The sequence below is a fragment of the Prionailurus viverrinus genome, chromosome D2 (assembly GCF_022837055.1).
Source record: "Prionailurus viverrinus isolate Anna chromosome D2, UM_Priviv_1.0, whole genome shotgun sequence".
NCBI classification, from domain to species: Eukaryota; Metazoa; Chordata; class Mammalia; order Carnivora; family Felidae; genus Prionailurus; species Prionailurus viverrinus.
In genome coordinates this window covers 15,361,645-15,386,189 of record NC_062571.1, presented here as the reverse complement: position 1 = coordinate 15,386,189, position 24,545 = coordinate 15,361,645, and the positions used below count along the sequence as shown (strand labels likewise).

At 46.0% G+C, this 24,545-nt stretch overlaps 1 protein-coding gene across 1 annotated transcript in view; it reads right to left on the bottom strand.

Annotated features, from left to right (window-relative positions):
* LOC125147565 (pecanex-like protein 2) overlaps positions 1 to 24,545 on the bottom strand; it is a 291,684-nt gene that overhangs the window by 75,905 nt on the left and 191,234 nt on the right. Inside the window, exons 23-24 of the mRNA XM_047824659.1 lie at positions 18,174 to 18,282; positions 12,034 to 12,163 (exon numbers count right to left, since the gene is read on the bottom strand). Of these exons, the coding sequence (XP_047680615.1) occupies positions 12,034 to 12,163; positions 18,174 to 18,282 (239 nt within the window). The remainder of the gene's footprint in view (positions 1 to 12,033; positions 12,164 to 18,173; positions 18,283 to 24,545) is intronic.

Here is a 24,545-nt window from a genome sequence, read left to right as displayed (position 1 = left end):
GGAAGACACATTCTCTGGATGTGAAGCCATTGACACACGGTGCCATTTTGTCACCAAGGGAGGTGGCGCTTAATAAAAGCACACCAGCAAGTTTCCCGCTGAGATGGACCTCACCTTTCCTTTGTTGTTTTATTCACTTCTGGACCATGACACTGTGCGTGGCTCACAACTCCATCTTAAAAACGCAAGAATAAAACTGCAATTTGAAGTCAATAAGCCTGATTTCTGTTTCCTACTTGGGTTAAGACTTATTAAACTATTTGAGGGGCGTGAAGGAGAGAATCGCTTAATTCTTCTGATCCCCCATTTTCTCAAGGCATAAGATGGCAACTAAACATTGCACAGGACTCTGGGTAGAACACTGAAATACAGAGCTGCATCTCTGCCTGCCAACCTCCGCGGAACTAAACAAAGAATCGCTTTTACCTTGTAACAGGCCAGTTACCCAAGGGAACAACGAGTGACGATGGGTAAACAGAAAATGGTTCTGATGTCACTGCATCAAGACATTTGGGTATAGATTTTTCTGTCATGGAGAAAAAAGGAATGGTAAAGTTTACCCTGAAAATGTTTTCCAAATTGATTTTTCAAATACTAAAATAGATTGTGTAGAATTTTGGCTCAAGGAGCACAGGAACAATAGGCAACAGATCATCAGCTCATTCAACTCTCCCAGCTGTCCCGCCTTGGCCCCAGCCTTTCCCCAAATTATTTTTATTATTATTTATTCAAGCATAGTTGACATACGTTATATTAGCTTCAGGTGTACCATGCAGTGATTCGATAATGCTATACGTTGTACAATGCTCCCCACAATGAGGTATGTCACTCTATGGCATTATTACAATATTATTGACTATATTCCCTACGCTGTACTTTATATCCTTGCAACCTATTTTATAACTGGAAATTCGTACCTCCTTCACCTATTTCACCCATTCCCCCCACTCCGCCTCTTGTCTGGCGACCACCAGTTTGTTCTCTGTATTTACGAGACAATTTTTTTTTTTTTGCTTGTTCCTCTCTTTTGTTTCTTAGAGTCCACATATAAGAGAACTCACATGATATTTGTCTTTCCCTGTCTGACTTATCTCACTTAGCATAATACCCTCTGGGTCCATCCATGTTGTTGTAAATGGCAAGACATCATTCTTTTTTATGGTCAAGTAATATTCCATTGTACTTATGTACACGCACACACACACACACACAGGCCACATCTTCTTTATCCATTCATCTACCAATGGACACTTGGGTTGCTTTCATATCTTAGTTATTGTAAATGTCGCCATAAACCTAGGGGTGCACAAATCTTTTCAAACCAAAACAAGTTCTTTGACAATGCTAAGAAAACCTCCTCCCTCGTGGCTGTTCTTTACCCATGCTAACTTCACACAGAAAAAGTCATTCTGGACTGCTCTTCAAAACTGTTTTTTAAAAACTTCATTTCCTACCCAATTTTCTTTAAAACCCATTAAGAACTTCCTCTCCTTCCTTCCCCCAAACTTCAAAGTATCGTCTCTCCAAAGCCTTCCCCGGCACTAGGAAAATAAGGTCCAACTATACGATCTCTAAAACAAATACTTCCTTTCATGTAATATAGGAAGGTATCACGAATGGAAAAGGAATATAATACATTAAAATACCCTTATTTTTTTTATCAGATAATAGATTTTTTTTTCTAATTCTCATGTATGTGATTATTTTTCCATTACTGGCCATTTTTCAAAATCTTGAAGGGAAGCATCAATCTCCTGAACTGTTTACAGAGAGAAGTAAACACAGCAATCCAGCCATGAGAAAGTACTATAAACCCTACGAGTGGGGATGATGGTGGAATGTTCCCAAAGTGACAGGAATAAAAGAATATAGCTTCTATGTCCACGTTGTGTACTAAGTTCATTAATCAGTTGGAACCCTGTGTATCAAGAAGCAGCAGCCGTATGCGAAGCCTGGGCCAGGTCTCTTGGCTCTCAGTGAAGCAGGATTAAAGTCAGTCCTGGAAATATGCTCAGAGTAATAAGATAAAAGGCGCCCCACCGGATCACTAGAATGCCAATGAATGAATTTTCACCTAGAGCCTCAAATGCACACATTCTCCGGGACCCAAACCGGCCTGCCCGCAGCTGACTCCCGCAGCTGACTCCGTCAGTCACGGGAGGAATGAGAACACACTGGCCACAGCCAATGACGTCCACTTTGAGCACTGGCCGATCACAGGACAGACCTTCCAACGTGCTCAGGGCTCTCGGTGTTGGAGGGTGGGCCTGCTCTGTGCAGATGCCTTGGATATATGCACTATAAATCTCCTGCGCTACGTATATTTGATCCAAGGTGGTAAAAGAGTTTGCCATTTAATGTGGATTTAAGAGCTGGATATTTCCTGCCTTCCTTTGTTTGGAAGAAATCAGTCCAGTCTCCAATGCTTCCCTAAGAGCTGAGACAGGACCCCCCTGCCCTCACTTGCTGCGGTGTAGAGAAAAGGGCTCTGCCCTCATGCTGTAATAGACTTACACGCCCCTGCAACCATCCATCAACCTGACTCGCTCACAAAGCCTCGCTCCTGGGTGACCTTGAAGTGTAGAGTCAGCAGCCCCAGACGGCCGGGAAGCAGGTGGGCATGTTGGACGCCTTCCTGCAGGCACATGGTCAACTTCACTACCCTGCACTCCTCTGCACTTCTCAAATTCTTTAACTGCTCAGCAAAATGTAACAGGACCCGGAGTAAAATTATGCACCACGGCATAATGAATAATAAGTTCGAACCAGGGCTATTTGAGAAATTCGCCGCCCTGGAGTTCCTCAAAAGCGTCATCCTTCTGGAATATATTTGCATAATAGCTCATCACCACACCTGAAGTGTCAACCCTTACCCCTGGGTATGTGTGTGAGAGCTTTCTCATCCGTCAGCAAAACAGCGGGATGGGGCCAAGTTCATCATTTAGTTTCTCAGACATAACAGCACTCAGACACAGACCAGAAATTCCAGTGGAGAAAATCTGAGGCAGAGAAGGGACGTGGGAGACCTGGCCTAAAACACGGGGCATGTCAGCCACGAAGCCAGAGAAAGCCGAGACTCCTGGTCTGCCGCCCCATCCTGGAGGCACAATAAGGGACGCCTGGTACCTCTCTGGTTTCTAGGCTAGTTAGAACCACAGAATTATGGCCATAAAGGCCTCACCTTCATGCTGTCACACAGCCCCAAAATAAAAGGTAGAGGGGAAGGATTCCTTTGATAAAAGCCATCCCTTGCTTTTATGAGGAGACTTTTGATTTCCAGGGACAGAAAACCTAACTGGAAATGGCTGAAGCAAAATATGGAATTCACTGGCTCACATCACTGAACACTCGATCGGGCCCAGCTGGACTCAGGGGCTAGGGTTGTCATCGGGAACATTCTCGGAGTCCCTCGGCCCTGCATTCTTCTTGCGTTTGCTGAATTCTCAGGCCCGTCTCGCTTTGTGGGGACGAGAAGGCTGCCAGCGGCATGAGGCTTATGTCCCACACCACCAAGGCTGGGGGGAGAGAGGGGTCAGCCTTCCCTGCATGTCTCCCTGCCCCGGAGCCCCAGAACTCAGGCCAGGCAGAAACAACAGATCTCTAGGATTCTGGGTGTCACGCCTTACCTTTCTACCGCCTGGGCCCTTCGGCCACAGTCTCCTTGCTTATCTGTTTCTTACCTGAGGCCTAAAGTCCAGAGAAACGTCATATGCAGAGCTGAGTTTTACCAGAGGGAAACGAAATCTGAGGCAGGCACTGCCTCCTGTGGGTTCTCAGTTCCCAGCCATTTGCCTGAGTTCTACTGCCACTAAACTCTTGAACTCCTTTTGGCTTCTCAGTCTGCCTTGACCCCTTCATTTCATCCATCCATAACTAAGAATGGCTCTTGCTGGTATCTCCTTGCTTCTATTCCTTTTGGAAAGCTTGGGACTTGGCCCATATTCTTATCCTGGCTGTATCTGTAAGTCCCGGTACCCACAGTCACTGTGGTGGCTGAGCCGTGTTAATCCCTAAGCACGTCTCTTTTATCCATCCATCTCCAAGTGACCCCTAAGCATTTTTAAACTACTCAAAATTCTCACATTTCTATATGCACCCTGACAACCTTGTGTCGTCCCTTCTGTGGAGAAAGATCCCCAAAGACCTACCACTGGCTCCGAGGAAAAGTGAGGGCACTTTTTGATCCTTTCACAGTAAACTGCATCTGAATTAATTAGTCTGACTCCCTTTCTGGGCCTGAGGTTTTATTCAGGACTGCAGGTGGTCGCTCATGGCCCACAAAGGTCATCGAAGCCCCATTTCTGCTCTGACCCCAATGCACCCACCGCCCCGCCCCCACCAACATTGTTGGTGATCACAGATTTCTCAGTCTGAGAGGGACCACATGCCTCCCTGGTCGGGCTCTGGAGCTGCCGAGAGCCAGCCGGGCGACAGCACATGGCCAGGGCCGTGAAGGAGGTGGCCCTGCTGAGAAACGCCATGCTGTGGCTCCAGGACCAAAAGAAGCCATTTCCGGAGCAGGACACGCACAGTAAAGCGGCCTCGGTGCCTGGACTACCACTGCCCTTCCTTCCTCCTCCACAGAACATGGCCTCTTGTGACAGCACCTCTCTCCCGTCACCACCAAACGTTTTAACTGGCATTCACTAAATTTTTTTTTTTTTTTTTTTTTTTTTTTTTTTTTTTTTTTTTTTAACGTGGGAGGCATTTGAGAGCCTTTGGAACATGACGGAAAGTGCTCAGGGCCTGGCACGCGACCAGGCCTGGTTTAATGTCTTGGCTCAGCCACTGACTTGCTCTGTGACCTGGGGCAAGTTCTTTAACTCTCTGGGTCTCCTTTCTCTGGTCTGTGAAACGAGGAAAATGAAATTCTCCTTCCAGAACGGGTAGGAAGGGGCTAGAACGAATGCATTCGGGAAGGTGAGCAGGTGTTCAGGAACTACAAAAATGAGGAATACCACTGTTACCCCCCCAGTACCACCCTACTGTACTCTCTCTATCGTTACCATTCATCATACTATACCCGAGCCCAACACATGCCTAGGTATGGCTATGAGAGTTCTAGTAGCCCTAAGACATCTGATAACGGAGCGCCAAGACTTTTATCTCAATTTGTCCGGGCACTTGGTAAACATACCCACATAAACTGTGGAACAGCTTAATTGCAAGCTGAGAGATGTAACTCCCTCCCCTGCAGAACTGCAACTTTTAATTATAGTGCTGCCTTTTGCCATTAACCCCGTAAGCCAAATAAGCTTTCTGCTTGGCATCTGAGAAAAAGATTGCCGTTGCAGAAGCTCCGTGCTTTGCCCAAGGATCTCACAAACCATGCTTAAAATACCCCGGTGGGCAGGGAACATCTGGAAAAAGACTCTCCATTGTGGGAAGGTAAACAATAAAGGGTGATGTCGGGAACTTCTTTTTCGGACTGCCTTACCCAAGTCAGGCGCGCGCGGCTCTGTCCTGCTCATCGTCATTAAGAAATCATGACCGAAGACACAGATGGAGGCAGGTCTGCGGAGAGCACAGGCGAAGGGGCTGGGGAGATGCTGGGCGGCATGACTGAAATGGACCTTTACGGACTAGAATGTTAAAGCCAATGGGTCAAGAGCTGGTAGGGGAAATGCAAACTTCTGATTTTCATTAAAATGCACACATGCGATCGGCATGATGAAGGCCTGGCTCGGCAATACTTTAGTAAAGTCACTGACAGGCTTTTGGGTGCCTGGGTGGCTCAGTCAGTTAAGCGTCCGACTCTTGATTTCCGTCCCAGGTCATGATCTCGTAGTTTGTGAGTTCAAGCCCGGTGTCAGGCTCTGTGCTGACAGCTCAGAGCCTGGAGCCTGCTTGAGATTCTCGCTCTCCCTCTCTCTGCCCCTCCCCAACTTAAGTTCTCTCTCTCTCCCTCTCTTTCTCTCTCTCTCTCTCAAAAGTAAATACACATTAAAAATTTTTGAGAGGTTTTATTTTTATGAGATCATGACCTGAGCCAAAACCAAGAGTCAGACACAACCAAATGAGCCACCCAGGCGCCCCAACATTGAGAGGTCTCAAATTTGAGAAGGCGTAACTGAGAACCGAACATCTGGCTCGCAGGAAGTGACATCTACTGAGGGCCGAGGAGAGGACATCTGGAACGGCCTAGAAGGGAGGGTTGGAGACAACCCAGGAAACATCTGGATGAGGGAGGCCAGGATGCCCGAGGTACAGACCATTTAAAAAAAAATAGAGCTGTTCAGCTCGATAAAGAGGGCGGTGCAGGGAGAGAACCGTCTTCAAGGTGGTGAAGGACGGGACATGCGGGGGACAGGAGAATGCCGACGGCCCCAGCAGCAGCAGGTGCACCCGGGTGATCGCGGTGTCCAGGTGAGGACAGGAGGAACAGACGCAGCGCAGTGAGGAGCCCACAGCTGCGGCCGACAAAGCTCACAAGGCCCGCCTACGAAGGCACAGGGGGTTCTCCTCCCAGAGCGGAAGAGACCGGAGGACTCCCTTCTGTGGGTAGCACAGAGGTGACTGTGTAATTCGAAGGGTCCATGCCAGCCTCACTTGTATTACAGACTCACGAAGGGCCTGGGAAATAACACAGTAAGATGCCCAGGAGCCCACGGAGACCAGCTCAAATATCTGGGTCATACAGACTGTCATTTGATAAACCACAAAATAGGGATGCTTTAGAGATGCTGTTTATCCACTAAGGCAGCTATGTTGCTCAAAGAACAGAACCAGGCTCTGACACGGCTAAGGCATCAAAATAAACACAGCATTAAGGGTGAAGACTCGTATTTAAGGGGCATCTCACAGCACGCTGTGGATTTGATGTTACGTGGTCTAGACCTGTGTCCTTACACTGGTTGGTCTAATTGTGTTCTGCCATTTCAGGAAGGATTTTCCCATAGGTTGCAAGGACATAAAGAATACGTCTAGACATGATTGAATTAAAAGGCGAATGAGAGAAGACAGAAGTACAGGGAAGGACAACAAAATGAGGACAGGATTAAGGATAAAATTGCTGTACACAGAAATAACCTATCCATTTACCACAGGGAACCATGTCTCATTTGGTATATATGACTTCTGGGAGGCACAGAGAGACAGTCAACCCATTTTACAGATGAGTTAACTGAGGTTCACAGACTGAATAATTTCCCAGAGTCAAACACCTAACTAACCAAACATATGGGCTGGGGTTTTAATGGAAGTCTGACTACAAAGCTCACAATTTCAGATGTATTAACACTGTCTCAGGAAGGGCTGAGAATTAAGTAATGCTGACCATCTTGCTAACGAGGGTGGGACCAAGGGCACAGAATACAGAGTTGATGTTTTTGCAGACCAATCACATGGTGACTACTATTAGTTAAAGCCTAGCATGGTGCCCTCACATAGATGCTTAATGCTTATTTGTTGAGAAGGATAATGCCCAGAATGATTTAATATTTTAAAATCAATCTGGAGAATATGATATGGGCCGCCTGGGTGGCTCAGTCAGTTAAGCATCCAACTTTGGCTCTGGTCATGATCTCGCAGTTCGTGAGTTCCAGCCCCATGTCGGGCTCTTTGCTGACAGCTCAGAGCCTGGAGCCTGCTTTGGATTCTCTGTCTCCCTCTCTCTGCCCCCTCTCCCCCACTTGTGCTCTCTCTCTCAAAAATAAATAAATAAGACATTAAAAAAAAATAAAACCAATCTGGAGAATATGATAGAAATGTAACAACCGTGAAAGCCATACTTGCCTTTCAGGTAGCTATTATATGTGTCTCCTCGTGGCTATGGCATTTTACATTTTATACAAGACTTTTGATATATCCAAACAAAATCATTGTTAATACAACCTTTCATTCTTTGGGACTGAAAACAGTCAACTCCTTTAGGTCCAAGATATTTGCTGAGATAAGCAAAAACATGAGTCAATACTTTCTAGCCTAAACATTTGTTTCACATTAATGACAAAGATTGGTTATTTAGGGATTGTTTATATATAAAGAGAAGGGTGATCTATCATAATATCAGAATGTGTTTCTAAAGCTTTTAAAATACTCTGACATAGGGGATTTATACACACAAGGCACTATTATAGTGCATTTATTGTCATTGCCTGTAATTCAAGTGGAGACACCAGGCAGAGCTCATCAAGACAGATTTTAGAGCCCTTATTAGTCAAGGGAACATCAGTTTAACAGAGAACTTTCTAACAACGGCAGATAAAAAAACCCAGGTTAAGATTTCCTTTCTCTCTCACACAATAGCGTGGGACTCAATTCATTTAAGAAATAGAGAACACCTACTACGTGCATGGCTCCGTAGGGGCACAAAGATGAAAAACAAACAAGTCCAGACTTGGAGACAAATACAGCCTCTGTCAATCCTGGGCAGAATTCGCTGATGGCCACAGAGCAAATGCATCTTGCACAGACGGCTGCTACGATACCTCTCATCCTAAAGGCCATCCTGAACCTTACTGCATACTCATCAAGAGCTGGAACACAATACCCCTCTGTGAATCTGGGTGCCTGTGGATGGGAAGTGGAGAAGTAGGGGGAGGGGAGGACAGTCCACGAAGGACACAGCCCGCGGCAAGGCGAGCGATGAAGAGTCCACAATATGTGAGGTATGACAGAACGTGTTGGGAAATAAACTCGAAACTGAGATTCAGACTCGGGGAGGGTCTGTATCTGTGCCGTCCAGTGCGGTAGCCTCTGAAATTTAAATTAATTGAAATTAAACAGAAGTAAAAATTCAGTTCCTCAGCCACGTTAGCCCCGTTTCCAAGGCTCATTAGCCGCGCGTGGCCGCCAGGGCTGACGTATGGGCCCGTGCAGGTGCACGGCTTCTTGCCGGACCTGGCTGGTCCACCTGGCACCTGTGAGCCACCACAGGCTTTTGAGACAGCATGGAACCTGGTGCGATGGTTGCAGAATCCCCTAGAGAGCTGGGGAGGCAGGAGGGCAGAGGGCACATTTGTCATGTGCCCCCAGGGAGGAGCGTGTCGGGGAACGGGAAGCCTGTGGATTTCAGGACAGCCCAGGCCGGGGAAACCAGACTGGCCCTAGTTACCAGGTGGCTGGTGATAGACTTACCGGTTCCTTAGGGTATTAGAATGGTTTCATTGCAGTGCTGGGCTCACTGCAGACTGGCAGAGACCAAAGCCAGCAGGGTGGGGGGCAAGGGAGAGGAAGGCCAAGAGAGGGGACTGTCCTCACCACACCCCGGGCTGGGGGCGGCGTGCGTCCATGCCCACTGGCAGCATGACCCGCCCAATCTCCAGAGGAGAGTGTCTGTCATCGGCCTTTGAAAGTGAGGGGACATGTGGTGAACAATTCAACATAATCCATGACCCTGTCACCAAGTGCCCCTCTGTACCAGACTGAAAAGAAGGCAAGGAAGCAGCTGTGCAGAAGCTCTCAAACAAGAACACAAGCAGGCATTAGCATTTGAAATGAAAACCTACAGTTTAAGATAGTGAGAATGAGCTTTCCAGAGCGTTTGCAGGAATCCAGATGAGATTTCCTGGCACTTCCTTTCCTGATACCCACCTCTCACTGTCCTGAATTCCATCACTGATCTTCGAAGCAGCCAGGCCCAGGACTCTGTAGCCTGATGCTTAACACAGGGGACAAGACTGGATTTTGCATCAGAAACTTTTCCCCCAGCGGGTCTGAACATTGTCTCCAACTTGGCTCCTCCCGAGAGACCTAGTAAAGGCTGGATATCCTTAGACATACCCCGCAGACCCTGACGACCCCTCCCCACCCAAAGACCAGGCCGACCAAAGATAGACCCGTCCCCCGTAACAGTGCTAACAGAATGGATCACAGAAGAATCAATTATTTGTGACAGTGAGTAGGGACATGTTAACCCTGCTCCTGAAGCCCCTCCAGTTAAGTAACCCACATAGGCAGACAATTCGAGTATCATGAATCCTGCAGGTGAGAAAACACAAGCCTTGCTCTGCACAGTTGTTAAGACGTTTCCCTGCAATAAAACCACTTCCACAAAGACTCTCCATTCCCTACCTCGGGAGCTTAAAACCCTTCCCAGCTCAACCGGGATGCATCTTGCTCACGTCAGATTCCAGGCCGGAAAGACTGGCTCCTAACTGATCTGAGCATAGGAGACAAAAAGGGATCTTTTGTACCGACGATCAAGTTCAAAGTATCTTGCACTCTCCTGCGTGGTTAACAGCACAGACATTGCCAGCCCTCTTGTTTACAGGTGTCTGCACTTTCCAGAAATGTGGTTTCCAGAGCTCTAAAAAGATACCCCGAATTGTTTTCCCCTAAAGAAACTTAAAGTGGGGCACCTGGGTGGCTCAATCAGTTGAGCGTCCGACTTGGTCTCAGGGCATTGATCTCGCGGTTCACGGGTTTGAGCCCCGCGTCCGGCTCTGTGCTGACAGCTCAGAGCCTGGAACCTGCTTCGAATTCTGTGTCTCCCTTTCTCTCTCTCCCCTCCCATGCTCGTGTTCTGTGTCTGTCTCTCTCTCAAAAATAAAGAAACATTAAAAAAAAAAAAAAAAAAAAAGAGACAAGCCAGTGATGGCCGTTTTCTTCTACCCTCTGGCTCTGTCAACAGGCACGATCTCTCCTGAAACACACACGAAGGAGGACTCTTGCTTATGTGCAAAATTTCACACAGGTATTTGTTGTACTGAGAACAGCCCACCTCTCTTGGACTACGAGGAGCCTGCCGGGCACCCAAGGGGTCTCCCTACCTCTCCGTGGCCCCACATGGAGGGCTCGGGTCCGATTAGCTTTCCCCCAGGGCACCCCAAACATGAGCTTGCTGGATGTGCTGTACTCAGTCACGGTAAACACCTGTTAGCGTGGGCCAGGCGGGGACAGGGACGTCCACGCGGAGCCGTCAGAGAGGAATCCCAGCAACGCAGGCTCACACGGGACTTGCTTTCCACCGGGCCCTGTTCTAGGTGCTTTATGTGTATTAACTCATTTTCTCCTCACGCCAAGTCTGTGAAGTAGGTCCTATCATCTTGCCCCCATTTGACAGAAGAGGAGAGAGAGGCCTGAGGGGGCCAGCGCTAAGTGGTGGAGGTGAGGTGTGTGCCCAGGCGGGCCGGTGCCCCAGGCTGAGTTTTATTCACCAGACCCTACTGCCTGTCCCACAAGGGGGTGCATTTTAGGGTCGCGGAAACTGTCTAAGGGGAGAAAGGGAAACCACAGACCTCCTAAGTCATTGGTGTCTTGTCTAAGGTACAAAGAGCACAGTGTAAAATGCCAGAGTCGTGCAAAATAGAGACATACTATGGAGGGTGGATTGGGGTTTGTAGGGATCAGCGAAGGTGCTGCTCTAAGTTAGGGGAAGGCGTTCTGAAACGGAAGTCGGCCTCCTCTGCCCCAGCTGAGGGCAGGGATGGGCTGGCTTGCCACCTTTCTCCTCTGCCACACATTCTAGGTTCCTTCCCCCCCCCCCCAAACTCCCCCCTGACCCGCCCCCAAATCCTCAGGAGCTCTTGAAAAGCACTCCCCTTCACTTAAGAAATAACTCTGCCGCCCCACTCCATCATTGTTCGCTGGAGGAAATTTACAACCAGCCTGTCCAAAGAGTCAAGAAAAAGTACATAAATCATCTTCTACGAGTTTAATGGCGCTCAGAAAATTGCCGTTCTCCTTAATGTTGAGCTGTGACACGTGCACACTTGCACAGGACGGGCGTATGAAGGATACTCACACGTGCCAGCCAGGGACCACCTCTGCCAGGCAAAGGGGATGACGTCAGCGCCCCCAACAACCTTCCCGAGGGGCAATTGCTAAATACGCGGCCGTGAGAACCCATTTTGCCTTCACAACTCGTGGAGCCTGGACTAGCGCCCGGCTGCAAATCTGCCGTCGGGCATGTTTGGTCCAGAGCCCGGAAGGCCCCCGTGCTGAGTGATGAACTCAGGGAGCCCCCGGGGGACCCGTGCAGCCCCCAGCCTGCGAAGCGTGAGGCCTGAGCCCTGACAAGGAGGAAGGCCCGGGAGCGGCCCAAAGCACACATTCTAGCAAAGCAAGTTAGCATCGGCTTCAGGGTCTTACTTGTAGTTTTTCTCCCAGAATCTCACTGGCCTAACGTACGAGGTGATGAAAATGACACTCCCGAGGAATGGACTCAGAGGGGTAGAAAAGATTGAGGTGGCCATCGTCTGGAAGAGAAGCATGGCAGAATCTGAGCGTTCTGAGTTAAGGCAAAAGAAAAAAAAAGTTTTTCAGTGTTCTATGTCTAAATATTATTTCAGATTTCGACTCGTTTATAGTAAAGCCGTTTTCTCGCCAAGGAAAGGAAGGAGGCCATATACTGGATCTCTCTTATGTACATAGTTGGAGATATAAAACTTTCAATAGTATCCCGCTAGGTCTGATTTCACCAGCATGAAAACCAAATGATTCTCGTAAAACCCCCAGCGGTCTCACTGTGATTTAATATCGAAGGTTTGAAGAGAACACTTTCTTTTTACCAGGATATCATTAGCTGCACGAAACACACTGTGCTACATTTGCTAAGGTATTAAGGGGCTTCGTAAATAATTAAAATTAGATTCCACTTTTTAAAAGAAATAAATAGCGTTGTTAGAGAAGGTAGCATCTCTGTTTCTCCAGGAATCTTTCCCCACTATCCAAAAAAATATACATATTCTTTATGATATAGTGAATACCAATGGCTCAATTCAAGTCACATCTGGTTTATAGCTAAAACTGTGTGCCCATGAAGTCACAGCATTTTGCACCCTGTATGTATTTCTCATTTACTGGAGGGACTCAACTTTTACACATCCTGGGTGATCAGAAGTATAATTGTTTAATATGAAAATTAGTACTGCTGTCTTTTTTGGAGTAAGACCAATTCACTGATCCCTAGAAATCTGAGGAAGGTGCCACAAGGGCTGGTCCCTCCCCAGTCTCTCCCCATCACTGGAAGGCTGCTCCCAGCTGCCAATCACATGTCCCTGCGGTGCAGGGCAACAGAGGGGACCCGTGGTGGGGGTGGCAGAAGCCAGCGTGGTGCCTTACATAGGCACACTGTTCCTTGTCCCTTGTTCCTGTGGCTGGGGGCTTGGAGCATCCCACTACAGGGCTGATCTCCCCACCTGGAAGGGGGTTTTCTCACTGCTACACAAATGAAGGTCTTATTTCTTTAACCTGTGTTCAAAAGGTTCTGGCACAAAGAAAGAAACGCCTTGCACAGACAGAAAGTCGCTATGTCATCGCCAGCCAGAACGCGGAAGCGACCCAGGCACCTAAATGCCTTCATGTGTCATCAGCCATGTGATGGGGGAGTGGGGGCCGTAGGGGACCTTACTGCCCACTGACAAGTAAATCCAGAAAAGGATGGCCTCTCTCTGTCACAGACACTTCCCCATGCATTTTCATAGACTTAAGCATCCGAGTTTTGCTTCAGGAAGGAGTGTGTCTTCGTTTTATTTTTTTCAACTTGCTATTTACTTCCAAACATCTCTGGGAGTGAAATGACATATCCCCCATTAATAATCCATTCTGGTGCTGAGTTGTTTTGGTATCCAAAAGGTCTGCAATTCCTTTTATGTTGACCTAGGTTCCATTGGAGAGCTACTGAACAAAGGAGCTACCTAGATAGCCATTAACACCCATCAGCTTCCTCTTCACTGGAGAGCTGAAAATAACTAGACACCTCGGTCACAAAACACACCAAATTAACCATGCCCCTTATCACAGGAAGAAAAGGGAACTGCATGGCGGAGGTCCTGGTGTAGAGGTCCTGAAAAAATGTGAGAAGGCAGAGTCACGGGGAGATTTCTCTGAGGTAAGGAAGACAGGAGTGCAGAAGGGGTTAAGTTTACACCCTTAGGCGACAGAGGGCGCTGGGGGGGGCGGGGGGTGTTGAAGAAAAGCCAGGACAAAGACCAGTGGAGCTGGGGCTGGGTAGAATGCTAGCCAGGCTGGCACTGTTCTTTTCGACTCTACGAGTTTCCCCCAAGATTACATTGTCCATTTTTAAAAAAAAAAAATTTTTTTTTCAACGTTTATTTACTTTTGGGACAGAGAGAGACAGAGCATGAACGGGGAAAGGGCAGAGAGGGAGGGAGACACAGAATCAGAAACAGGCTCCAGGCTCTGAGCCATCAGCCCAGAGCCCGACGCGGGGCTTGAACTCACAGACCACAAGATCGTGACCTGGCTGAAGTCGGACGCTTAACCGACTGCGCCACCCAGGCACCCCATTTTTTTTTTAAATGCCAGAAACAATTATCCAGAAATGAAGCAAGGAAAGCAGTGTGAGACTGTAAATCAAGTTCAGTGTGGTGGGGAAGGAAATAAAGTTGAACAGGCCAGAGGTAGGGCAGCAGTGAATAGGTTATTTTATTTAGGGAAGATCAATAAAGAAATACAGCACACTCGGGGCAAATATGAAAGCCTGTGACCATAGCTGGTAAGGCAATGCCAAGAAACTGACTTCGAGAGCAGGCACGTGGAACTTTCTCTGTTTCTTACCAAGGGAGAGGTGGTGATGCCATCAAAAGCTTATATTTGTGGACATTTAATACCTGGGCACCTGGATGGCTCAGTCGGTTAAGCGTCTGACTTCAGCTCAGGTCATGATCTCACGGTTTGTGGGTCCAAACCCCCAACTGACAGTGCAGAGTCTGCTTGGGATTCTCTCTCTCTCCCTCTCTCTGCCCCTCCCCAACTTGTGCTGTCTCTCTTGAAATAAACTTAAAAAAATTAAAAAGAAAACATCTATGTCAATCCTTAAAGTTAAAAACAAATCATTTGAAGCTCAAAAGGATATACCAAACAGAAAGCAGCCTTCCCAATACACACATTTAACAGAAATAGTCTGGATGGGTCTAATTACTAGAAGACAGTGGTCTTGCATAGTCTCTATACATAGGAAAAGGGTGAGCATTCTTCTCTGTCTCTGGAGGTTACAAGCTCAGAAACTAAGAGAGGCTACTAAGGGAGAAAGCATGCTAGTACTGGAAAAAGCAATTTACTAAACAGTGCCCTGCTGGCCTGAACGCTAATTCCGTTCCAAAATGGAGCAAATTAGTCCCTTCTTGGAGCCAGGATTGAACCCACAGCTTCTTAATAGGGTGATAAAACAATTAACAATTCAAAATTAGTCAAGAGCCAGGGCTGCTGTTTAGGAACCTCATAGCCTTGTCTTTTTTAATTCTTTATGTTTATTTTTAAGAGAGAGAGAGAGAGAGAGAGAGAGCGCCAGTGGGGGAGGGGGCAGAGAGAGAGAGGGAGACAGAATCCCAAGCAGACTCCACACTGTCAGAGTGGAGCCCGAGGAGGGGCTTGAACTCACAAACAGTGAGATCATGACCTGAGCCCAAATCAAGAGTCAGACGCCCTACTTACTGAGCCACTCAGTTGCCCTGCTCATAGCCTTGTCTTGAAGGCATGCATATATATATATATATATATATATATATATATATATATATACATATATATATATATGCTTTTCTGAGCTATTTATCTCATTGTATTTGGAACAGTATGATGTTGGCTTCCCAACAACAAATATCCACCTTTACAAGTGGTCAGGGATGGGAAGGTGCCCTTGGATAAGGGCGGCGGGGGGGGGCGGGGAGCTAAAAGTCCTGAAGCTGTCACACAACTGCAGCGGTCAGGCTCCACCATCACTGGGAAGGTCTGTATCTCAGGAGAAGGGAGGAAGCGGATGTCACTCTCCGGGACACTTTTAGGAACTCAGCATGGGGATCAATCGAGAGTTCTAAAACAGAGCTACCAAATGCCCAATGAAACCTACATCTCAAACATGTTCTACTTCTTTGAGAACAAGTTTGCCCATCAAGAAAGCACTTAGATTTAAGACGCACCCTGTGCAATCTGAGGTAGATACACTACTTTTATTCTTCCAGGAGATATTAAGTGCCAGATATGAAGTGCTTGTGTGTGAACCCTCAACACACAAACAGGTCAGGTAATTGAAAGTTATGGTTCCCAGAAGGGTCTTAATTCAGCCATGAAACCACAAGGAGTAATTAGCATCACAGAATGCCCTTAACAAGGCATAAATAGGCATAAGAAATGCTACAGATCTACATGAGACCAGAGTTAGGATAAAATTGGGAATCATAACTTCAAGTTTCAAATTCCTAGTGCAACTCCTTAACCGCAAATTTGCATCGCCTGACAATTTTTATTTAATAAATAGGCTTTAAACTCTAGATAGGATGCCGTAGGCATGCTTCAGAAATCAAATCACCTCACTCTTTCATTTCACTGTCTTTGTTTCAAAGGACTCTTTAGAAAAACTAAAATTACTGGTATTACAGAAAATGATTGGAGTTAAAGGGGGAAAAAAGTGGTGTAAAAGCTCCCACTTTTGCATTTTTTTTTTCCTTAGCTTGTTCCACCAAATAACCTTGAAACACTCCAGAAATATCAATGCAGGTCTAAGAATAGGAACACGGAACAATGTGCCTTGTAAGGCCAGCTCTTGGCATGCTTAAAAAGATGCTTTTGAACAAAGGAGTCTGGAGAAGGGCATTTTTAAAAATCTAGAATATATTATCACTTAATGATTATCCCAACTATGTTTCCATCCCTGCACACGAAGGTCAGGTCCCAGAGACTGTTTATGAATCGTCTTAATGAGCCTTGTGCGAATGTCGTCTGAGAGGAAGCTCCGGAAATGCAGGTGACACAGGCCAGTGGGATAAGAATCCTGGTCAGGCTTTTGAAGATGGACATTCCAGGATCCACCCCCTGAAATGTGATTTGAAAAGTATGTGCTGGGCTCAGGGATTTCATTATTTAATAAGCCCCTCCTGGATTCTGATACAAGTAATCCCTGAAACACATCGTGCAAAGTACAAGGCTAGGAAGTATAAACTAGGTGGAAAGGAAAACATTTGAGGGCAGATTTTACACCCAAGTCAAGGATATTCTTGTTTAATGTCTCTCTTCAAGAGCATTTTTTATTAATCTCTCTCTCTCTCTCTCTCTCTCTCTCTCTCTCTCTCCACATACACACACAATTTAGCTATCTGTGTCAAAGTGATCTTTTTTTTTAATTAAAAATTTTTTTTAATGTTTATTCATTTTTTTTTTTTGAGAGAGAGAGAGAGCAAAGCAGAAAGCGAGTGGGAGAGGAGTGGAGAGGAAGGGAGACACAGCATCCAAAGCAGGCTCAGAGCAGGTCAGCACAGAGACCTACGCGGGGCTCGAACTCGTGAACCACAAGATCATGACCTGAGCCAAAGTGGGACACTCAACCGACTGAGCCACCCAGGTGCCCCGTGTCAAAGTAATCTTTTTTTTTTTTTTTTAATTTTTTTTTCAACGTTTTTTATTTATTTTTGGGACAGAGAGAGACAGAGCATGAACGGGGGAGGGGCAGAGAGAGAGGGAGACACAGAACCGGAAACAGGCTCCAGGCTCTGAGCCATCAGCCCAGAGCCCGACGCAGGGCTCGAACTCACGGCCGCAAGATCGTGACCTGGCTGAAGTCGGACGCTTAACCGACTGCGCCACCCAGGCGCCCCCAAAGTAATCTTTAGAAGGAGCATCTCAAATTCATTTTGAAGTAAATTAAAACTAATTATCATTATGGAAACAATTAAAAACATACAAAGAAACCAAATGAAGCTATGAACAATAAAACTATGCTTCTTGGCTAAGGGCAGCTACAAAACAAAATCATAAATTATTTTTTTTAGTCTTTAGGAGACTTTGGGTATTGCTACTTATATCTAATTCTGAGTTTTTGAGTATTATTCAGGTATGTGATTACCAAACTCTATCACAACATAATGTTATATAACCTATAACAGTATATCAGCTACATCAGCTCTATCCAGTGTTTAATAATAGCAAATCGATTTGCACAATTTTGCACAAGTTAACTGAACTATTTAAGCAGTGACTTTCCATTTAAAAGACAGGATATCTTAATGCAGATCTGGGTGTGGGAAATGAAAGAATCAAAATAAAAAAAATAAAGTAATCCTGGAAATGCATTAAGAAGCAGGAAGAGTTCAAAATTAAGAAACATCTTTTAAGGCTAAGTGGCCTGAGGGGAATCCAAAGTGCCTCCCCATGTCCCCATTAAAATGTAATCTTAAAGACTTTCAAATCTTTTTATTGCCAGGGTTCAATGAAAAGCTTGCATCCGTAAAATGTGAATCTCAGCTCGCGGGTGAAAATAGAAGCAGAAAGGATACGAGGGACTGCAAAGAGCTGAGCAAACACGTGAAATGAAGAACCCCAAGCCATCTGCCAAGGAGCCACGTATGTCATGACGAACTGTAGCTTGTGAAGCAGGTCCTCGAGCTGTAAGCAGAAGAAGAAAAAGATTCATCAGCGTTGACAACCAGGGTGGGAGCCGAGTCAAGGTCACCTACAGCGAGGAGGGGGCAGCGAGGCTGCTGTTCCTTGTCTTGCTCTGACCTTCCTTTGTCCTTAACGCAAGGCAGCTGTTTCAGGAAATTCTAAAACAGCAACAAGATGATCCGAGTGGTTCACGTCTCCAGGGTAATTACTCCAGCCGACAGGTGTGGTGTATGTGCGTGCCTCTGCCTTTCCCGGAGGAACACTCACTCAGTTTGGTGTTCCATCCTTCCTATTGGGTCTTGTGGAGGAGAGTCATACAAAAACCTATCATCATGGACACCATTGGAGCTTTTGGGTATTAAGTTCGACTTACAACTCTTCAGTGGCTCTTGCTGGAGAAAATAGTTCCGTGCCACTGAACTGCCCGGTACAAAGGGCTTTAGAAAGCCGGGAAAGGATATGGAAGCTGTTGCATTCACTTGACAAGCCAGCACAAGCCAAACTGAGTACTGGGAAGTTGCCGTATGTGGACTGGGAATGAACACAAAGGAGAAACATGCTCAGAGGTTTCGACTAGAGATTCAGAAGCTGTGCCGAGGATGGACAGGAATGGAGGGGCCTGGCTAGGGAACCTCTGCTTCGTGTTAAGAAGTAACTGATGAATCCCAGATGCAGAATTCTACTTCTGTTGCTTCCACATGCAGGAAGTATCCTACCAGCATGTCGCCCCAAACTCCACATCTATACACTCTTTGTCCATAATGGAGGCTTCAAATGGCACGATGGCGTTTGTTCCCAGACTGGCTAGCACATGAGATAATAAAATACATTCACCAAGGCCAGGATGTGAAAAGAGAAGAAAAAGCCAGAATTCTTTATTAGGCTCAACAGGTGTGACGTAGGACAGCAGAAGACTACAATGAAAGGAAGGCCAAGGTTGGGAAGTAGGGCCATTAAGGAAAGATTCAAAGAACCAAGATAATTTGGCATTCCAGCAAAAGGCCAACCTTGTGATTTTGGAACCAAAAGATGAGGTTGCTCTGAATTGTTCCATGAAAGTGGAATAAGACTGACGAGGCTCATGACAGTCCTCTCCAAATCTTCCTGCCGCCTCTCTTGTCTCCCTGTTCTCTCACAAACCCCCTGGTGCTAGAGACTAACTCCCGGGCAGACTTAAGTACTGTCAGACAGTCTGCGGAAGATGAACCAAGGGTAAAAGTCCTGTTGAAGGCACAGCAAACACGGAGTCCTGAAGGGGTGAGAGGCACCCGGTGAGGAGCCGAAACCCTGGTCTTGGTGTGTCCACAGACCCAGCGATGACGCAGCGGAGGTGCAGAAAAGGATGAGGGAGGGCCACCGAGTGGGGGCGGGGAGAGCGAGAGGGGCAGGAACGAAATAGAGAAAGTGGGGAGGGCAAAAGAGAGAAGGACAAATGGAGGAGAAAGCTGATGGGCTTGCACATGAATACCTGTAAAGGAATATGAATCTGGGGAAGAAACTCGAACGTCTGGTTTTTGCTGATAACTTTTCACTTTCTTTACGCTTGCTCACGTGCGTCACTGCAGAGGGCTGATTGCAGCTGGCTTCCAAGTCCACAAAGCCCACTTTAGTTTTGACCCTGGGGTTGGTGGAAGCTTCCTGAATCCACTCTGGATGGGACGGCACAGTGACTTAGACATTCTGACCGTTGGGAGGACAGTGGTTTATTCCGCTGTCTGCTTGAGGTAGCATCTCTTAGGTGCACAAAGTAGTCTTCTACCCACCACCTGATTTGCCACCAGTCAATAGATGCCTGGTACACAGTGAGACAGAAGGTTCTAACACAGACTCAAACCCTTGACTCATTTCTGTTTCAAAAGAGTGTTTTCTTTAAAGGCCGCTATCATTTCCTTTCATCCCCGCCATGAACCCAACCGGAGGAGGAACGTGCTAATTACCAAGAGGCAGACACTCAGCACAGGACACCCGACACTAGATTACATCAAAAGCCAAAGTCCTGAGGAGTGGTGCCGGGCCGTCTTAACTTGCTCCTATATGCCTAACCAAATTCTATCAGGCAAAATGCCGCTGGATTTGAAACCCTCTCGTTACTACGTTGTCAAGGATTCTTAGTCTGGTTATTCAGAATTAACCTAGTGACTCACGCCTAGGTGAAAACTACAAGCACGGACAAGATGATCTCATGTGATGTGTGACCCCCCAGATACCCTAACAATGAATCAGGGGTTATAGAGAGTTACTCCTGTAGGGTTTTCGGTGTATGACCATATCCTGGGAGGCTTTCAAGCCACCTTGTGAAAAGCTGATAAGTAGGTCAGGCATGGCAACTACAATCACACAGGCAGCCCCAGGGAAAGGCTCATCTGCAAGTTTAAAGCTCTGAGTGAAACTTTGCTGCATTATGATTCAATGAATCCATTACAATTATTTTTTGCTTAGCACAGCGACTTGTATTTACATATAAGCAAAACCAGTAATCAGGCACATGCACGTTCACGCTCTAATTGCAGCTGAGGCCCCAGGTATCTTTGCTCCTTTCCTGTGTCTATGCCTCGGTGTTTTTCATTAACATCATGAAGAATAAAATACAAGTTCTGTGAAAGATTTTCAATATGCAGCTCATAAAATAGACATTGCTGTTCTCATTGAAGAAGCAAGAATCCCTGAATGCCAGTTCTTTGTATACCTATGATTCTTCCCCAACACAGTAATTTAATCTCCTCTGCAAAGCCCAACAGAAAAAGCACATGATGTAGAAGGGTCAGCCGTCAACACAGTGTAATGTTTAAGAGCACAGGCTTGAGGACAGGCTGCCTGAGTTTGAATCCTAGCTGGCATCTGCTGTGGGCATCTTTACAATGTCATCTGATGATTGAATGACTTCATTTTTGTTCAGGGCTTAGAACACTACCTGGCAATTGTAAGTGCAATATAAGAATTTGACAAATAAGTGTTAGGACAAGCAGATGTTTTGTCTTGAGGATGTACTTAGCTCACAATCAGGAAATTCTAGGACCCCCCCTTCCTCACTAAGCTTCTTGAGATTTCTCAAGTCTAGGTCCTCCTAGTTTCCAGAGGAGGAAACCAGACTCCGAGAGGCCACATGGGTGCTCAGTCACTGGCCCATGTGAAATCGGGAGGTTCCTGCCCGGTTCTCTGCCTGAGAACCTAATGATGTTTCCTGGAGGCTGGGAGGCCTTCTTAAATACAGCAGAGGGAAAACCTGGCTGATGTGCAGGAGCGGAGAACGGCTTCTCTACCCTGACTTTCCCACCAACAGGCAAGGGGCAGGGTCACAAGCGTGGACACAACAAATGTGGCTACGGCCCCTATCAGGGACCTCTTCCCCGTGTGCATGGTGACAAAGAACTCTGATCCATCCTGGAATGTTCCTTTCAGTATACATGCCCAATGAATAAGATAGGATAGCCCCAACAAGCCTGGCAGCAAGTAGATCACACAAAGGCAGGCTTGGGGGTTCCCTGCACTTCTGGAATGCACAGATCCGAGAGGATGGACATGGCTTCTGTATTTTCTTTCCAGACGTGTGGAGAGGTACGTCCAGGTTAGAAAGACCCAACCTCATATTTTCCCTTTACACTTTGTCCCCCTCTTCAAGAGTGACATCAAGGGAAAGAATGAGAAAATCTGTGGGTATTCAGAAGCTGATGCTGTCTAAGTGCAAAAGGAAGCCTACATATCGCTCCTTAATGACAAGCATGTATGAAGAGGCAGTTTACACCCTATTAGGCCATTGTGTATAAAATCATGAAACAATCAAGACACAACTGATTCAAGGGAAAGAGCAACACTAACACCTTTCTAGTAAGCACTGCCACATACAGCCTACCACTGCCCCAAAGAGCTTTAGATAGAAATCCCGTTTAGATTAGCTACGAAAGCACATCTCCACGGACAGCTCAAGGCCTCTGTTTTGATGAAGCTTATCCCACTTCTAATGTTCTGCTTCCACGATCTTAAATCTCAGCCCTATTAAAGCACAATAAACTTCACAAGTTACCCAAGTAGGACTAGAAGAGAAAACAAAATCATTTGGGTCTTTTCCACCGAAAACACTAGGAAAAGAGCAAATACAAATCACACCAGCATGATTCTGGTTGTTTGCCAAAGGAAGACACCATAAATAGTCTCACTTCCAATGACCCTTTTTGGAAATATCTTTCAATTAGGTGTAGACAATGCTGGTTTACCTCCAGTATAGACAGGAAACCCAAACTGCATAAATTCACAAGCTCTCCTAAAACAGTCACTAAAGAAAGATGGCCCAACCCATTTCCTTGCTGCTACATTCGGAAATAAGATGTATGCCATCTTTCTTCAGGGGACTCCCTCCCTGCCAACAAAATAACTCACACTTTTTGAACATTTTGATATTGAGCATTATCTTTGGGAGCTACACATATGCTATTCCATTTGAATGAAGTGGAATTTTTCTTCCCAATCCCAGCCACCATTTTTTCTCCTATTGCTAATCCTAACCTTAGCCTTTCAATCCCCCAGATTAGTTCTATCACTTACCTCTTTTCTTTTCTTTTTCTTTCTTCCTTCCTTTCTTTCTTCTTTCTTTTCTTTCTTTCTTTCTTTCTTTCTTTCTTTCTTTCTTTTCTTCCTTCCTTCCTTCTTTTCTTTTCTTTTCTTTTTTTCTTTTCTTTTTTCTTTTTGCATTTTGTTGTCAGATTCAGCTAGTTTCATTCTTAGAAAGATATGCAACTTGTGATTATTAATGCCTGACTCTGAGCAGACATGCAAAGCTGAATGGAGTGCCAGAAACCAGCTGCTGAGTTAAAGGTGTCCTGAGGTCAGAATGAGAGAAAATAGGGGCACCTGGGTGATGGTTAAGTGTTCAACTTCAGCTCGGTAATGATCTCATGGTTCATAAGTTCAAGCCCCATGTCGGGCTCTGTGCTGACAGCTTGGAGCCTGGAGCTTACTTTGGATGCTGTGCCTCCCTCTCCTCTGCTCCTCCCCAGCTAGCACTCTGTCTCTGTCTTTCTCTCTCTCAAAAATAAATAAACATTAAAAAAAATTTTTTTTAAAAAGAATGAGAGAAAACAGAGGGAGCAGCGGCTCTTGAGTGCTTGGGAAGGAGGTAGAGAAATGGGAAGACATCTGGAGGTTTAAGGCAAGCAAGTTGATGAATTCAGGTAGGAGCCCAGCTGAGGAATTAAAAGTACGGGAACAAAAGAATTGGGGAAAACGATCGGACATTTTGAGGCATAGGTGGTGATGTGAGGAGTAGAAAAGTATTCAAGAAGGAATGGAAAAAGTAAAGCCAGTGACACCTCAAATGTGGGATACCACATTTTGGGGGGAGATGGAACACCATTTTACAGAGTAACGGATTGATAACAGCAAATATGATACTTAAATACAGGTTCGTTGCCTTTGAAACATAAATAGTCTCAAACAAAGGCTGACTATATGAGTTAGAATCTTGCAAGTCAAATAAACATATTCAGGCAGCATTACAACTGATTCCAAAACTGAATTTCAGAAGGTCAGAAACTAGTTGTACCTCTGTCTACAATGTGTGTTGGGAGCTTATTAAATAGCACACAGTTTAGCAAAATATTACAGTGCTTCAGGGAGCATGGTAATGCACAAAGCTTACCAGCCCACTGTAAAAATAATATAAATAATCTAAGAGATTGTATGGAAAAATGTAATTAATAATTGAAGTCAAAAGAAGGGAAAGCCTCCAACAGCCAGAACCAAAAGGGGAGTTTAAAAATGAGAATAATAAGTCTGAACTGACCCTGGAATGACCCCAAGACGACACAAAGGTAGATGCTGTGGGCCTTGGGAGTTGAGAGCTTGGATTATAATGGACTTGAAGGGCTGCCATGCACACACAAAAAAAGTGAATTGGAAAAACCCAACCTATCAGTGCTTGGAAATAGCAAAAAAAGCTTGCCTTCTACCTCGTGTACAGTAGATAAAAATCTGCCATCCACAATGTCCACAATACACCAAAACCTTAGCCGTCACAATGCCGGGGAGTGGAATTGAAGTTTAAACTATTCCAGAAGCATGGGAATACCAAACCAAGTGGCTATAACATAAAAAGTAGGGGAGGATGACAACACTTTCTTGCAAAAGTAAATGCACCCACAGTCTTCAGGGACACTTCCACAACCAGAAGATATGGGCCCCCCACAGACAAAACAACAAAGATCAGTCCCTGAAGATCAGTCCACACTGAAAATTATAAACTACCAAATTATTAGCACCCCAAGAATTTT